This window comes from Lithobates pipiens, unplaced genomic scaffold (assembly GCF_037356315.1).
Source record: "Lithobates pipiens isolate NorthernLeopardFrog02 unplaced genomic scaffold, aLitPip1_a1.2 Scaffold_11, whole genome shotgun sequence".
NCBI lineage: Eukaryota > Metazoa > Chordata > Amphibia > Anura > Ranidae > Lithobates > Lithobates pipiens.
This window is the reverse complement of record NW_027507696.1, coordinates 3,050,836-3,069,280: the sequence shown is the minus strand read 5'-3', so window position 1 is coordinate 3,069,280 and position 18,445 is coordinate 3,050,836. Positions and strand designations below refer to the sequence as shown.

Sequence of the window (18,445 nt, the reverse complement as noted above, 5' to 3'; positions counted from 1 at the left end):
GGTGCAAAACTACTTTCTAAGTCCGCCGGACTTTTGGGTAAAAAAAAAGTCAGCCGGAACCCACACACACGGACTCAAGTCCGCCAGACTTTTCCACCGGATTGTGTGAAGACTCAGCCCACCGGACTCCACTTATAACCAAATGATCACTTTTTGGGCAGAATTGCCTTTTAATTTTAGACATTTAGTTTTACCATAATTTTAAGCTAATATCTACAGATTTATGAAGATTTAAAAGAAGCATGTCTTGAGGGCCCCTCCTCACAGTGTGAACAGGGGAAGCAAAATTTAGTGTTTTCATCCTGCCAATCCCTTGTGTAATGCTACTTACCAGGGTACAGTGGTTTCCACTGGTAAGTTTTGCCATTGTATATGTGGGAATTGAAGGATGTGCACTGCTCCTCCCGAAAACTGCGGCTGTTGGATGGACATTCCTGAAACAAAAAAATATTCATAACCTTTTATTCATAGCTTTGTTAGATTAATTTAAACTGATCTTGTGTCAATATAGCATGCGTTGTCTCCCAGCTTCTGAGTGTGCATAACAGTAGTTGCATACATTCCTCCTACAACACTAAAGGATCTGTTATGCTGTCATCCATACTTAGGGCCTGGAGATGGCATATGTTAGCATGATTGTCAAGCTAGTAAGAGATTAGCAGCTGTAAGATCCCAAGAAGGTTCTATGCCTAGACTGTGAGCTCCAAAAGTCATCCCCAGATATATTGGACGGAACTAATTATGGTGACAACTAAATAAGTTCTCTTTGGGTTGAAAATATTCCCTTTGCGATTTAGAGGATAAATTCACCTTTTGTAACATGTTACATACAGACTGACCCCCCTGCTCCTCCCTGATCTGACAGCTGGCGGGGATCTTCTAGCGGTCACAATTTGAAAAAAAAAATGTGACCGAGTGGGACTCTGCCCGGCAGCGTCACTCATTCACAGCGTCCTGTTAAAGTGGATGTAAACCCATACAAACTACTTTGACCTACAGGTAAGCCTAGATTAAGGCTTACCTGTAGGTCCAAGAAATATCTCCTAAACCTACACGGTTTAGGAGATATTTACAAAAAGACAGCAGCGCGCAGGCGCACTGAGCAGGCCGCAGATCGTGTCAGCTCCCGTGTGCATGCGCGGGAGTGATGTCCTCGCGGCTCCGGCGAATCACAGCGGCGGAGCAGCGAGACCCAGAAGTCGCTCTGGGATACATGGCAGCGGCGAACATGAAGACGGAGGACCGCTTCGGGGGGCTTCGTTCTCAGGTAAGTTATTCATAATGAGCTAGTATGTTATGCATACTAGCTCATTATGCCTTTGCCTTGCAGGTTGCATTTTTTATTTTATTTTTTAAGTGCCTTTACTTCGTCTTTAATGGAAAATTGACAAGGTCCTGCAGCCTTTGCGGCTGTCGGCTTGTAGTTTTCAATGAACTACCATGGCACTGTGGTGCGCAGAGCTAGCTTATTCATTCAACCTGTCAGATTGTATCTGCTTACCCGTATGAGATGTACGGGCACACCCATACACTGGCAGATCTGCTGGAGAACTGCATGGCACCAGCGGTCTGCTGATCGCTGGTGCAATGCTTTACAGGCTCCCACAAAATAAATAAATACACTTTTTTTAGATGGGTTTACTTTCTCTTTGATTCCCTGCAAAGGTAAAGCATAATGGACTACTATGCATCGCATCGCATCGTAGTCCATAGTAGTCCATTATGTGTCACTTACCTGACACAGGAGCCAGCAAAGTCACAGCTGTCCCCTGTAGTTCCGAGCATCCATCTTCTTGGTGGGTCTCCGTGGGTCTCGCTGCTCCGGCGGGAGCAGCGATGATGTCACTCCCACGCATGCGCACGGGAGCCGACACTCGCGGCATATCGCCACGATCTTCGGCTTACCCAGTGCGCCTGCGCGCCGCTGTCTACGGCGCATGCGCCGTAGACAGCGGTGACGGTCTTTTTGGAAATATCTCCTAAACCATATAGGTTTAGGAGATATTTCTTGGACCTACAGGTAAGCCTTAATCTAGGCTTACCTGTAGGTCAAAGTGGTTTGTAAGGGTTTACAACCACTTTAAGGTAGTAGTCTCTGTCCATCCGCTGAGCTTGTTGTGACCCCCTTACCTGCACCTTACAAAGGTGGAAGCGCTTGGAGGTGCCGGTACAGTTTTTACTTCCAAGACCACTCAGCAGTTTTCTCCTGAAATGATAAAATAGCGGTAATTTGTTGCGAGATCCTTCCCGAAAAACCAGCTGATCCATATGCTGTCTCTGTCCCAATGCCAGGACTCAAAATAACATTCTTAAAAGAAGACAGACATTTTTCCAGCTTCCTATGTAGTTCTACAAGGACAGTGTAACTGTAGATAGACTCGGATAAGATCTCATATAGCCTAAAAAGGGCAACAACCCAAAACAACAAAAACTGCAATGAAAAAAAATAAAAAATAAAAAAAGGGAAATCAAATGTTTTAAAATAATACTCTGTCTAAAATATTCTATAAGTTTTGGATGGAGAATGAGATGATTTTATTGCATATTTCCTTTTACAGGAAGTCCCACCAAAGTGAAGGGAAATCTCCTCTTAGACAACTGTCACCAGAACACGTCTCCCTATTGTAGGATTTCCCTTGACTTCATAAACAGTGCCAAATTTTGAATTTCCCATCACTTTCAGTCCTAGTGTTATGGTTACCGGTACAGACAGAGAAAATACGTTTCCCCGGCAGGGAGACGGAGAGCATTAAAAACCCGACACGGATTCTGGAACTTCCTCACTCCATCCGAACAAACTAAAAAAATGTTTTGATGATTTCTAGATAGATAAATAAACAAGCTTCAGGGGCTTATCTACACCATAATGCATAATGCAGGTATTCCTCACTTATCGACCAGCTTCCGTTCCAACGACAAGGTCGTTAAACGGATTGGTTGTTGAACGAGAAGTCCCAAGCAATCAATGTTTTAACCACTTTCAGCCTCCGGACCATTTTGCTGGCCAAAGACCGGACCACTTCGTTGCGATTCGGCACTGCGTCGCTTTAACTGACAATTGCGCGGTCGTGCGACGTGGCTCCCAAACAAAATTAAAGCGAGGGTCCACCCTAAAGTGGACCTTCCCCTCATTGGAACCCTCCCCCCCTCCGGCGCCACAATTGGCACCTTTCAGGGAGGAGGGGGGTGCAGGTACCTGTACAGTACAGGTATCTGCACCCACTTCCGGCGTAGATTCTGCAGAAGGTATGCCCCTTTCCGCAGAATCTACGCCCCTTTCCGAAAGTCCCCCGCTGCCTACTGGGAAACACACGGATCCCAGAGACAGCGGGGACCATCCTTATTGCGCAGCGCGACTCGCGCATGCGCAGTAGGGAACCGGGAAGTGAAGCCGAAAGGCACCACTTCCTGATTCCCATACCCAAGATGGCGGCAGCAGCACCCGAGAGACAATCGAGAGATCGGCTTCGGGTGCCGACATCGCGGGCGCGCTGGGCGGGTAAGTGTCACTATTTTAAAAGTCAGCAGCTGCAGTATTTGTAGCTGCTGGCTTTTAAAAAAAAAACAAAAAAAAAACGGTGGACTCCCCCTTTAACGTCCTTTTTTTCCCCAAAAATAGAGCCTTCTTTTGGTGGTATTTGATCACCTCTGCGGTTTTTATTTTTTGCGCTATAAACAAAAATAGAGTGACAATTTTGAAAAAAACGCATTATTTTTTACTTTTTGTTATAATAAATATCCCCCAAAAATATATAAAAAAAAACATTTTTTTCCCTCAGTTTAGGCCGATACGTATTCTTCTACATATTTTTGGTAAAAAAAAAATCGCAATAAGCGATTATTGATTGGTTTGCGCAAAAGTTATAGCGTTTACAAAATAGGGGATAGTTTTATGGCATTTTAATTATTTTTTTTTTTACTAGTAATGGCGGCGATCAACGATTTTTATTGTGACTGCAACATTATGGGGGACACATCGGACATTTTTGACACATTTTTGGGACCATTGTCATTTATACAGCAATCAGTGCTATACAAATGCAGTGATTCCTGTGTAAATGACACTGGCAGTTAAGGGGTTAACCAGGGGGTGGCAGTGTAGGGGTTAAGTGTCCCTAGGGGCGTGTTACTAACTGTTGGGGGGCTGGGCTTTCATTTAGTGAACACTGATCTCTGCTCCAATCACATGGAGCAAAGATCAGCGTCACTTGTTGCTAGGCAGAACGGGGAGATGCTGTTTACAACGGCATCTCTCCGTTTAGCCGCCCCGTGAGGCGATCGCGAGTATGCCAGCGGTGATCGAGTCCACGGGACTCACGGGGGTCCCGACCAGTAGACTTGTGCACAATGGAAAATTTTGTTTAGTTTCGGTTCGTTGTCATTCGTAAAATACATAATTTCGTTCTGTTATATTCGTTATGTTACGTTAATACGTTTTCGGATGATTCGCTATTATTCGTAGAGTGTCGAATTCATTCGTTCGTATTCGTTGAAATTCGCGATTTATGTATGTATAGACATTGGTGATAATGATTCGTCGTTTGGAAAGTCGTTTGTTTATTGAATCTTTTAACACACACAATGACAACGTCTCTTCTCCTCGGCTCAAATACAACACAACACCCTTCTCACTCACTTCTCAGGAATGCACTTTGCCAGTAATCCAACCTCCGGCACAAAATTAATTAGCTGATGGGACTTTAGATCATTAGATCTTTAAAGAATTACTGAATCATGTCGAATTCATTCGTTATATTTCTTTCGAATATGCCTGTCCGTGCCATTCTGCCAACGTACATCGGCGTGCGCCGGTCGGGAACCGGTTAACTACTGTACTGTATTGTGATAAAAAGGTCTAAACACAAAACTTCAGCTCAATAATAGTAGAGTACTGGATAGGGGATTTTAAAAGGTACATATTTCAGCTATACACTGCAACGTGTTATTGCAAAAGTACAAAAAAAGTCTCTTTATTTATACACAACACTCCAATAAAATGGATACAGACATGTATTCAGAGTCATAGGTATATACACAGAATCCCTATTAGCGACACCTTTAAATGCTGCAATTACATACTTAAAATACTGCGTCCAAAAAACGTCTACATGTTTCGCCAAAAGCGGCTTCATCAGGAAAAATGGACGAAGTTGTTCAAAAGTTATTTTTAGATAAATTCTGATATAGATTCTCAACCTTTGGTGTATAGAAAATAAAGAAAATACAAATCAATAAAATACACATAAACATAAACAGCATTAGAACAATTATTATTATTCACCATTTATATAGCGCCAACAGTTTACGCAGCGCTTTACAATGTATAGGGGGGACAACACAATTACAGTACAATACAAAAGATACAGGAGGGCCCTGCTCGTAGAACTTACATTCTAAAGGGAGGGGGTGGTGGTACAAAAGGTAACTTTTGTTACCCCATTTTGGATGACGATGGGAGATTACATCCGATATGGACGTCCCCGGTGGGGTTTCATGTGGCCACTTCGGATTGATCTAATGCTGTTTATGTTTATGTGTATTTTATTGACTTGTATTTTCTTTCTTTTCTATACACCAAAGGTTGAGAATCTATATCAGAATTTATCTAAAAATTACTTTCGAACAACTTTGTCCATTTTTCCTGATGAAGCCGCTTTTGGCGAAACATGTAGAAGTTTTTTGGAGGCATTATTTTAAGTATGTAATTGCAGCATTTAACGGTGTCGCTAATAGGGATTCTGTGTATATACCTATGACTCTGATTACATGTCTGTATCCATTTTATTGGAGTGTTGTGTATAAATATACTTTTTTTGTACTTTTACAATAACACGTTGTGGTGTATATCTGAAATATGTACTTTTAAAATCCCCTATCCAGTACTCTACTATTTTTCAAACGAAATGGGATGTTGGTACCTTTTATGCATACAGATTTTTTGGAAATTGATCTCTAGCCACATTTTCACTATTTCAGCTCAATAAAGTTTTTTTTTTTAATTTGCATGAGTACAGAACACAAATTAAAATTCTGTACAATAAAATGATATATAGCACGTTGTTTGGGTGGGGAGAGCTGGTCGTAAGTCCGGGTGGTCATTAAACAGGTAAGTCATTAAACGAGGAATATCTGTATATACATATACAGTGGTGTGAAAAAGTGTTTGCCCCCTTCCTCATTTCCTGTTCCTTTGCATGTTTGTCACACTTAAGTGTTTCGGAACATCAAACCAATTTAAACAATAGTCAAGGACAACACAAGTAAACACAAAATGCAATTTGTAAATGAAGGTGTTTATTATTAAAGGTGAAAAAAAATCCAAACCATCATGGCCCTGTGTGAAAAAGTGATTGCCCCCTAAACCTAATAACTGGTTGGGCCACCCTTAGCAGCAACAACTGCAACCAAGCGTTTGCGATAACGTGCAATGAGGCTTTTACAGCGTCCTGGAGGAATTTTGGCCCACTCATCTTTGCAGAATTGTCCTAATTCAGTTACATTAGAGGGTTTTCGAGCATGAACGGCCTTTTTAAGGTCATACCACAACATCTCAATAGGATTCAGATCAGGACTTTGGCTAGGCCACTCCAAAGTCTTCATTTTGTTTTTCTTCAGCCATTCAGTGGTGGACTTGCTGGTGTGTTTAGGATCATTGTCCTGCTGCAGAACCCAAGTTTGTTTCAGCTTGAGTACACGAACAGATGGTCGGACATTCTCCTTCAGGATCTCTTGGTAGACAGCAGAATTCATAGTTCCTTTTATCACGGCAAGTCTTCCAGGTCCTGAAGCAGCAAAACAGCCCCAGACCATCACACTACCACCACCATATTTTACTGTTGGTATAATGTTCTTTTTATGAAATGCAGTGTTCCTTCTACGCCAGATATACTTGGACACACACCTTCCAAAGAGTTCCACTTTTGTCTCATCGGTCCACAGAATGTTGTCCCAAAAGTCTTGGGGATCATCAAGATGTGTTGTGGAGAAATTGAGACGAGCTTTGATGTTCTTTTTGCTCAGCAGTGGTTTTCTCCTTGGAACTCTGCCATGCAGGCCATTTTTGCCCAGTCTTTTCCTGATGGTGGAGGCATGAACGCTGAACTTAACTGAGGCAAGTGAGGCCTGCAGTTCCTTGGACGTTGTTGTGGGGTCTTTTGTGACCTCTTGGATGAGTCGTCGCTGCGCTCTTGGGGTAATTTTGGGCGGCCGGCCACTCCTGGGAAGGTTCACCACTGTTCCATGTCTTCGCCATTTGTGGATAATGGCTCTCACTGTGGTTCGCTGGATTCCCAAAGCTTTGGAAATGGCTTTATAACCCTTTCCAGACTGATAGATCTCAATTACTTTCTTTCTCAATTGTTCCTGAATTTCTTTGGGTCTCGGCATGATGTGTAGCTTTTAAGGATCTTCTGGTGGACCTTACTGTGTCAAGCAGCTCCTATTTAAGTGATGCCTTGATTGTGAACAGGTGTGGCAATAATCAAGCCTGGGTGTGGCTAGAGAAATTGAACTCAGGTGTGGACAACCACAGTTATAGTATGTTTTAACAAGGGGGGCTATCACTTTTTCACACAGGGCCATGATGGTTTGGATTTTTTTTCACCTTTAATAATAAACACCTTCATTTACAAATTGCATTTTGTGTTTACTTGTGTTGTCCTTGACTATTGTTTAAATTGGTTTGATGTTCCGAAACACTTAAGTGTGACAAACATGCAAAGGAACAGGAAATGAGGAAGGGGGCAAACACTTTTTCACACCACTGTAGATCTCTCTCACTTTCTCTGTATGTATGTATGTATGTATGTATATATAGATATATACACACACATTGTATATAATGGTGCATTGAACAAACTTGGTGCTATATAAATCCTGTATTGCAATAAGACCCCTTTCACACCACGCAGCCCATAGCGTCGGCGGTAAAACGCGGCTAAAAATAGCGGCGTTTTACCGTCGGATTTGTGGCGCAATTCGGGGGGTAAAAACGCCCCGCTAGCGGCTGAGAAAGGGTTAAAACCGCCAGCAATACGCCGCAATAGTGGCGTTTTTTCTGGCGGTATTACAGCGCTGACCCATTGATTTCAATGGGGAGCAGCGGTGGAGGAGCGGTGGAGGAGCGGTAAACACACCGCTCCTTCACCGCTCCTAAGAAGCTGCTGGCGGGACTTTTCCCTGACGTCCTGCCAGCGCACCGCTGCAGTGTAAAAGCCCTCGGGGCTTTCACACTACAGACAATGGTGCAGCTTTTTTAGGGCGGATTGCAGGCGCTATTTCTAATGCTATAGCGCCTGCAAAACGCCCTTGGTGTGAAAGGGGTCTAATAGAACACCAATGCACATACGCAGTGGAGTGCAGCAATGCTATTGCTCTGTGTGTTTGCTGCATTTTAAAGCGGGAGTCCGCAGGGACTCCGCGTTTTTTTTTTTTTTTTTTTTTTAAAGCCAGCAGCTACAAATAATGCAGCTGCTGACTTTTAAAATAGTGACACTTACCCGCCCAGCGCGCCCGCGATGTCAGCACCCGAAGCCGATCTCTCGATCGTCTCTCGGGTGCTGCCGCCGCCATCTTGGGTGTGGGAATCAGGAAGTGGAGCCTTTCGGCTTCATTTCCCGGTTCCCTACTGCGCATGCGCAAGTCGCGCTGCGCAATAAGGATGGTTCCCCGCTGCCTCTGGGATCCGTGTGTTTCCCAGCAGGCAGCGGGGGACTTTCGGAAAGGGGCGGGCACTTGCGGAAAGGGGCGTAATCTACGCCCCTTTCCGCAGAGAGCTATCCCGGAAGTGGGTGCAGAATACCTGTACTGTACAGGTACCTGCACCCCCCTCCCCCCTGAAAGGTGCCAATTGTGGCGCCGGAGGGGGGGGGGGGGTTCCGATGAGCAGAAGGTCCACTTTAGGGTGGACCTCCGCTTTAAAAAAAGTAGACCAAGCCCTATTTGAGGTACATTAACGGCCTATTTGAAATAAAAGGGCTGCCTTACACAATGCACAAAAATGTATGTGCTGAACCTGAAGGGCACTGCATTATGGTGTAAATGGGCCCTAAATCCATTTATGCAAATGTCATTTTAAATGCTGCTACATAATTGCCTGAAAAAATAATCCTTAAATAAATTTCACATTGCACAGATGCTATCCTAACATGTTTCAGGCACTGAGGGCTGGAGGAAGTAGAAATGACACATTGATGTCACTGATGACATGTGATTTACTTATGAAAAGGGAATCAAATGACAAGAAAACAGGGCTAAGAAGTGATGCAGGGCACTAATTCCTGTCCAAATACTAACTTTCTAATACAGTGCATGGGAAATTAAAAAAGGAAGTCAGCATAAGTGCCGCTTTTCCACTGATGATTACTCTGCAATGTCATTGTGAAGGTATAAAAAGTGGAAGTCGCTACTACATTGTTTTCAGTGAAAATCTCCACACGTGACTTGCTAACGCTTGAATAATATAATTGTTGCTGCTGGATACTTCTGCTTTGGACTACGTACAGTGGATAACAATGAGTATTCAGCTGCCCCACCTCTGTCGGAGGCAGTGCCTCTCCTGAGACTTCACTCCTCCGCCGCAGGTGCGGGTACATGCCGTCCACTTGGTCCACTCCCCCCACCAGAAGGTTGTCACATCAGCCCCTTCTTCCAAGCTGTTGGACGTCTGAGTTATGTCCTGTGTGTTGTTCACGTCCAAGTTTTGGGAAGAAAACACAATAATAACTTGAATCGCTGTGGTTAGATAATAGTTGTGCTTTATTTCCTGTATTTATTTTTTTATGCAGTGCACATGCTTAGAGTCATCTGTACCACCCTCCGTGCAAAGTCTATTATCTCTACCAAACCCTGGCACCACTTCATCACATGCCAATCAACCTCTACGCTATATTTTTTTAAATGATGGGAGGAAACCCAGCATGCGAACTCAGTGGCATAACTAGAACCTTGAGGGCCCCAATGCAAGAAACCATGAAGGGCCCCCCTGAACCCCAGCCAGGGGCCTTCCCTCTGAGTCCGGTGGTGGAACTCCAGGGCGTGGTCACAGGTAGGAACTTTGTGAGCCCTGTAGTTCCACCGCTGGTATCAGTATTTTATTTTTATTTTTAGGTGCCCCATTGGGGTCCCCCGTCCCCAGAAGAGATGAGGTCCTTTTCTCCAGGGCAGATGAAGTTACTGCCCCCAGGTGAGAAGGGGTCCCTGTCCCCAGGGGAGGTGGGGGTCCCTGTCCCCACGTGAGAAGGGGTCCCTGTCCCCACGTGAGAAGGGGTCCCTGTCCCCAGGGGGAGATGGATGGGGTATGTAATGGTGTGTGGGGGATGGGGTCCTCTCACTCACCATGACCAAGCTGCAGGTCGCGCACTCATCCATGTTGGCCTGGGCTCCATCCAGTGTGCTGGACGGGTGATCAGCATATCTCCCAGAAAGACCTTTCATCATCTGTGTATGACGGGGGAGGAGGGGGGCTGGTAGACAAGCCTGCAGTGTCCTCCGGGGGGCTCTCATAGGGCTGCACTGCATCTGTGTTCAAAAGTTTGTTTACCCGGGAGAAGTATGCAGTGCAGTGTGGGTGGGACTCTGGCTGGGGAGAACAGACATCGGACTGAGCGGCAATGCATGGAGCAGGAGAGAGGTACTCTGAGGAGCCGACTGAGGACACAGGTCATGCGGGGAATGCACAACTAAAGGGCAGCCAGGGTGATAGTCGAGCATGGAGCTCTGCTAGTCACCCTCCACCTCCAGTCACCCCTGTCCATGGTGCACTGGTAACCCTAGCTGCCTATGCTGCTGCCGGCCATATGTAGAGGGGGCAGCATGGGCCCCCTGTATCACAGGGCCCGGTTGCGGTCGCAACTGCTGCACCCCCTATAGTTACACCCCTGTGCAAACTCCATGTAAACGATTTGCATGGATGAATACTTATGGTATATTGCGCATATTTATTATATATTTTATATTTTTGTATGGCTTCAATAATTTGCGTAATATTTAAATCGTCTCTCATCACAAACATGCATATGAACGGAGCATCCCATGGTTATTTACTATGATTGGAGTGGAGTTCCGTTCATCATGCGCAAAACGTTATTGGCATCCCAGTCTTAGTCCGTAGGCTTCAATATTCTGTTGGCCCCGCCCTTTGCAGCTATAACAGTTTCACCTCTTCTGGGAAGGCCGTCCACAAGCTTTAGGAGGGTGTCTATGGGAATGTTTGACCATTCTTCCAGAAGCGTATTTGTGTGGTCAGGCACCAGTGGAGTAACTAGAACCTTCAGGGCCCCCGATGCAAGAAACCACGAAGGGACCCCCGGAACCCCAGCCAGGGCCCTTCCCTCCGAGTCCGGCGGTGGAACTCCAGGGCATGGTCACAGGTATGACCTTTGTGAGCCCCGTAGTTCCACCACTGGTATCAGTAGTTTTTTTTTTATTATTTTTTTATTTTATTTTTAGGTGCCCCCATTGGGGGACTATCCCTGTCTGGCTGGGGAGAACAGACATCGGACTGAGTGGCAATGCATGGAACAGGAGAGGGGTACTCTAAGGAGCCGGCTGAGGACACTGGTCATGCGGGGAATGCACAACTAAAGAGCAGCCAGTGCGATAGTCGAGCATGGAGCTCTGCTAGTCACCCTCCACCTCCAGCCACCCGTGTGCATGGTGCACTGGTACCCCTAGCTGCCTATGCTGCTGCCGGCCATATGTAGAGGGGGCTGCATGGGCCCTCTGCATCACAGGGCCCGGTTGTGGTCGCAACTGCTGCACCCCCTATAGTTACGCCCCTGTCAGGCACTGATTGGATGAGAAGGCCTGGCTTGCAGTCTCCGCTCTAATTCATCCCAAAGGTGTTCTATCAGGTTGAGGTCAGGTCTCTGTGCAGGCCAGTCAAGTTCCTCCACCCCAAACTCGCTCGCCCATGTCTTTATGGACCTTGCTTTGTACAGTGGTGAGCAGTCATCCCCAAACTGTTCCCACAAAGTTGAGAGCATAAAATTGTCCAAAATGTCTTGGTATTCTGACTTCTTAAGAGTTCTCTTCACTGATACTAAGGGGCCAAGCCAAACCCCTGAACAACAACCCCACACCATAATCCCCCCCCCCCTCCACCAAATGATTTGGACCAGTGCACAAAGCAAGGTCCATAAAGAAATGGATCTTGGTGTGCCTACGCCTTAAGAGTTCCTTCACTGGAACTAAGGGGCCAAGCCAAACCCCTGAACAACAACCCCCCACCATAATCCCCCCCCCTCCACCAAATGATTTGGACCAGTGCACAAAGCAAGGTCCATAAAGAAATGGATGAGCAAGGATCATGTTTTGGGGATATTGCTGGGGGTTAGATGCATATGGGGCTGACTTGGTAACATGTAACTTCTGGTTAGTTGGTTACGCCCTCAGACGAATTTGAATATGACGAAACGCGTCAGAAACGTAACCAACCGGAAGTGACGCGTGCGCCTCATCCCTGCGTTCCAAGAAGCCAGAGAAGCAGGAAGTGACTCGCTGATGTACACAGCGAACGCCTGACACTCTTCCGGCTACCAGGATCGGGATAAAGGCACAGTGCAATTGTTTTTAAACGCTGTTCTAACATTTAATTTCTGGTACGCTTAACATGTATTGGGGGGGCCATTTTTATCAATAAAGGTGTAAAGCAGAATTACGCTTTGGTTTTATGTTCTGTTCCTTTTATATGGTACACTGGAGCCCCAATCCAATAACAGAGACACCTAGTGGCTAAGGAGGAGTCCACATGTGATTGATGTTTCATTGTTTCTGACGTTTTGGTGAGTGTATCCCCCAAAAGGGGGACTCCTGAACCACGAGTGGTGAATATTTTGGTGGAAGCTGTCTCTCTATCAACCACAATAAGAACTTTTTAATCACTAGATTGTAAGCTCTAACGGGCAGGGCCCTCTGATCCCTCCTGTATTGATTTGTATTGTAAGTGTACTGTCTGCCCTCATATTGTAAAGCGCTGCGCAAACTGTTGGCGCCATATAAATCCTGAATAATAATAATAATAATAATAATAAGCACCATTTTTGGAAACTCAGAAAGAACGATTGTTTCACTTGGAGGAAAGTGACAAGCGCTGCTAGATATAAAAAGCGGACTCTTTTATTAAGGACTATTTTTTGTATTGCTTTCTTACATATACATTACATTTAAAGCAGCAGCTCTATTTAGATGTTTTAATTGAATTATTTTAATTATTTTAAGTGAACAAATTTATCCGTATATTCTAATCCACAAGCGCTGAGAAGTGTGCAAATAGGGCGTGTTTTATTTTTCTTCTTTTTTTGGCATACTTATTGGAAGTTTTTTTTTGAAACGATTTGCATGCTGGGTTTGAAACTCGCAGCCCTGGTGCAGAAAGGTCATGTTAAGAATTTTTTGAACTTTGCACATTTTTTCAGCTTTTCTTCAAAATTGCGTCATTGTTTTTTTTTTTTCTTAATACGCGGTGAAATAAAAGCAAGATTTTACAAATCTTTATAAAAAGGCCTTATTATGTTTTATAATTCTCCATCTAAGCAGTGGCTGTAATTTATGCTGTTCACTCCCTCATGTTACATGTTACCAAGTCAGCCCCATATGCATCTAACCCCCAGCAAGATCCCCAAAAAATGATCCTTGCTCATCCATTTCTTTATGGACCTTGCTTTGTGCACTGGTCCAAATCATTTGGTGGAGGAGGGGGGGATTATGGCGTGGGGTTGTTGTTCAGGGGTTGGGCTTGGCCCCTTAGTTCCAGTGAAGGGCACTCTTAGGCCGGGTTCACACCACAGCGATGCGGGAACGCCACGAATATGCGGCGTTTTCCAGCATCGCATGCCTCCCGCCGGCAGTTCACACTGCCCTATGCGAACGGCTGGGAGTGTCAATGATATGTTAATGACACCCCCAGATCCGTCCGCATATCGCAGTGCGATCTGCACACTCGCACAGGAATCGGATCGCATGGTGTGAACACCCATGCAATCCGATTCTGCTGCGGACCAAAAAAAGGGTCCCGTGCGAATTTGCTGCGGGAGCGATGCGAATTCAGCCATACTATCTGTATGGCTGAACTCGCATCGCTACGGAGATCGGATGTGATTTGCACTGCAGTGCGGTGCGAATCACATCCGGATCTCCCCCCGCAGCAGTGTGAACCCGGCCTTAAAGAGGAAGTAAAGGCTAAAAAAAAACAAAAAACAAAAAAACACACCCTGCAAGGCAAAGGCATAATGAGCTAGTATGCATAGCATACTAGCTCATTATGAATAACTTACCTGAGAACGAATCCCCCCCGAAGCAGTCCTCCGTCTTCATGTCCACCGCTGCCATGTATCCTGAAGTGACTTCCGGGTCTCGCTGCTCCCGCACTGTGATTCGACCGGAGCAGCATGCGCACGGGAGCCAACACTCGCAGCATATCGCCGCGATCTGTGGCCTGCCCAGTGCGCCTGCGCTCCACTGTCTACGGCGCTGTCTACGGTGGCTGTCTTCGGGTAAATATCTCCTAAACCGTATAGGTTTAGGAGGTATTTCTTGGACCTACAGGTAAGCCTTAATCTAGGCTTACCTGTAGGTCAACGTTGGTTGTAAGGGTTTACAACGACTTTAAGGCGTCAGCATACCAAGACATTTTGGACAATTTTATGCTCTCAACTTTGTGGGAACAGTTTGACTGCGCACCACTGCACAAAGCAAGGTCCATAAAGACATGGGCGAGCGAGGTTTGGGGCAGAGGAACGTGACTGGCCTGCACAGAGTCCTGACCTAAACCCGATAGAACACCTTTGGGATGAATTAGAGCAGAGACTGCGAGCCAGGCCTTCTCATCCAATCAGTGCCTGACCTCACAAATACGCTTCTGGAAGAATGGTCAAACATTCCCATAGACACCCTAAACCTTGTGGACGGCCTTCCCGGAAGAGGGGAAACTGTTATAACTGCAAAGGGTGGGCCAACAGAATATTGAAGCTTACGGACTAAGACTGGGATGCCAATAATGTTTATGTGTGTGTAAAGGTAGGTATCCCAATACTTTTGACAATATAGTACATTTTATATATATATATATATATATATATATATATATATATATATATACTGTATATATATATATACACATATACTGTATATATATATATACACACACACACACACACACACACACACACACACAGTAATAGCTTATGTCCCACCCATTGAAGAGCTGCATGCACCTTCTGTACTTTCTATGTGGTCAATACATCAATGCTGCACTAATTGATAGTGGAGACAAGTACTTACCTGCGTTATAGAGAAAGTGACATTTCCCAATATAATAAGCAGCGGTATCAAGCCCTGGTTCAGGTTTTTCCAGATAATAAATAGGAATAGCCGTCTGTTTACCGGGGTAATGCTCATTTCTAGAAGACAGAGACAAAAAGCAATTGTTCTTTCAGTCAGGCTGCATGTTTTTTAAATATTTCAGTTTTGTTAATAAATCATTACACTTCATCTTCTTGCTATTTAATGATACAATTTCATTTCAATTTGAAGCCTAAATAATGATCAACCCATAGAGAGCGCACATCAGTTTGTAACCTGATTTCATAGAATCTCCATCCCCCTTCTGTAATTAGCTTCCTGTCTCTCCAATAAGTCTCTATGAACCTCACCGCCATGTCTGATTGTACAATTAAAGAGGAAGTAAACCCTGATGAGTTTACTTCCTCTTTGATTCCCTGCAAAGGTAAAGCATAATGGACTACTATGCATCGCATTGCATCGCATCGCATCGCATCACATAGTAGTCCATTATGTGTCACTTACCTGACACAGGAGCCAGTGATGTCACCGCTGTCCCCTGTAGTCCGGAGCATCCATCTTCTCGGTGGGTCTCGCTGCTCCGGCGCTGTCATTCGTCAGAGCCGCGATGACGTCACTCCCGCGCATGCGCACGGGAGCCGCCACTCGCGGCATATCGCCGTCAACTGCGGCGCGCTCAGTGCATGCGCCATAGACAGCGGTGCCTGTCTTTCGGCAAATATCTCCTAAACCGTGTAGGTTTAGGAGATATTTCTTGGACCTACAGGTAAGCCTTAATCTAGGCTTACCTGTAGGTCAAAGTTGGTTGTAAAGGTTTTTTTTTTTTTTTTTAAATAACAAACATGTCATACTTGTCACCTCTGTGCAAGGGTTTTGCACAGAGCAGCCCCGATCCTCCACTTGTGGGGAATTCTATGGGGGACACTCGTGCCGGCGCGCTCCCAAGTCCTGCTGCTGCGACCATTGACACAGACAGCAGGACTCGGCCCTGCCCCCCCACTCACTGGATTTGATTGACATCGGCTCCCGCTGCTATCAATCTAACCAATGAGGACCCGAGACAGTGGCTGGAGCTGCTGTGCTTGACCCCGTTGCTGGAACGATTGGGTTCAAGTACGTAATAATGTAGCGCCCCACCTTGGTAGGAAAAAAAATTATTCATATAACACATATTTTGGTAAATATAAGGGACATTTTACAGATACTATACAGTCTGATTGTAACATGTATGGTGAGCTTTACACATCATATATTTTTCAAAGAGTAAGATTGGAAGGATAGGAAGATTGCCTTGTATAAAAGATGGAAACCTACACATGTGACTGTGGGAATAATATAACAGGCAAGGTCCCTGCAAGAGCTCTGCTTTGTATCTGTGCAAAAACAAAAAACTGTAAGACAAAGGCATAATGAGCTAGTATGCATCATTACTAGCTCATTATGAAATACTTACCTTAGAATGAAGCCCTCCACACTGCTGACATCTTCCCCGGTGTTTCTTCTGGGTTCGCAGGCTCCGGCGCTGTGAGTGGACAGAGCCATGATGACATCACTCCCGCGCATGCGCATGGTAGCCGCCGTTTATGGCATGGCTCTGAAGGTCCAGCGCGGTAAGCCGGACCTTCAGTGTGCATGAGCCGATGATGTCATTGTACGCACTCTGAATATCTCCTAAACTGTGCAAGTTTAGGAGATATTCGCAGCCCCTACAGGTAAGCCTTACTACAGGCTTACATGTAGGTACAAGTAAAAAAAAAAAAAAAAAAAAGAGTTTACTTCCTCTTTAACAGGAAATGAATAATAGTTTTGCTAGAGGCAGGGCTTTGCATTGTGATATCAGAGCTGCCCTTCTGATGACTGGTGATCTGATGACAGGTGAAGTAATATTTAAGTAGCTTAGGGAGAGGTGGGGGTAAGCACAAATTTATGGAATGACCAAAGCAGAAACAGGGAGATTCCTGTACTGAAGGTCCTTAGGTACAGCTTCCTCTCCAGAAAGGACAACAGTGAGCAGTACAGCACTGGCATTATTGTGAAGCAGGGGAGAACAACTGCTCTTTAAAAGAGAAGTTTTTTTTAAATCATACTTACCTAGGTGGATGCAGCATCGGTCCGATGATCACTTGGTTCTCAGTGCTCCGCGAGTAGAGAGCTGGTGACTGTCAGTCACCGTCTCTCTATTCTGCCCCCCCTATGCTCACTGGATCGCTGGGCTGTAAAGGGGGAGGGAGCAGCTGACTCAGGCTCTCGGCAGCTCGCTGAGAGGCTGAGCCAGGTGCCAGTCCAGGATTGTGGGCATATCCTGACTTTATTACTACGATCTTGCCCCAGCCTGGACCGATCTTCTGGCAGATAGTGTCCTGCCATCATATAGTGTCCGCCCCGTACTGCGCGAGCAGAAGAAACTTCTGAAAATCTCCGAAGATGAACGGCGCCTGCGCCGCGAGTCGAGGGGGTAGCCCCACCATCCAAGCCGACATAGGGTTGGGAAAATTAGAGGGCCCCTCGCGGGCTCGCTTCACACGCCATGCTTCGGGCTCGGCCTCGCTGCTCTCGGCTCTTTTATATTCCGACTCTATGTCCACTTGGATGGTGGGGATAGAACCTGGACTCACGGCGCAGGCGCCGTTCATCCTCGGGTATTTTCGGAATCTGTGTGTGCTGTGTACTGCGCATGCGCAGTACACAGTGGACACAATCCAAAGGGAGACTCTATATGATAGGACACCGGCTCTGTGACATCAGCCAACTCTCTTGATCTGGTTGAGAACTAAGAACCCGGGACACCCAGGATCCCAGCACTGGCCAGCCATTAAACATCTGTAGAGCAACTCAGCCTGGTCTAACCTTCACTTCTCAAAATCTTCCTCCACACCTGTACTAGGGTGAGATGGTAGACCCCACTGTGACCCAGGACCGCTTCCAGGAGTCCTTCCTATATACATTAGAGGAAAGAGCAGGGCCATCTTTAATATTGATTGGACCCTGGGCAAAAATTTTCTTAGGGCCCCCCCTCCCCCCCATGCAATTTCGCTCTCTCCACCTTCTCTGAGACATAAAATAAATAGCAGCTAGACTTAAAATCAGTTTACTGTACCAGATCAGGCAGAGATTGCGATTGGTTGCCAGAGGTTACAACATATCA

At 45.7% G+C, this 18,445-nt stretch overlaps 1 protein-coding gene across 2 annotated transcripts in view; it reads right to left on the bottom strand.

The window, feature by feature from the left end:
• ADAMTSL2 (ADAMTS like 2) overlaps nucleotides 1–18,445 on the bottom strand; it is a 151,455-nt gene that overhangs the window by 102,748 nt on the left and 30,262 nt on the right. For both annotated transcript variants that reach the window (XM_077468187.1, XM_077468188.1), the window contains exons 3-6: nucleotides 15,280–15,398; nucleotides 9,534–9,676; nucleotides 2,131–2,206; nucleotides 332–434 (exon numbers count right to left, since the gene is read on the bottom strand). In XM_077468187.1, the coding sequence (XP_077324313.1) occupies nucleotides 332–434; nucleotides 2,131–2,206; nucleotides 9,534–9,676; nucleotides 15,280–15,396 (439 nt within the window). In that variant the 5' untranslated portion in view covers nucleotides 15,397–15,398. The remainder of the gene's footprint in view (nucleotides 1–331; nucleotides 435–2,130; nucleotides 2,207–9,533; nucleotides 9,677–15,279; nucleotides 15,399–18,445) is intronic.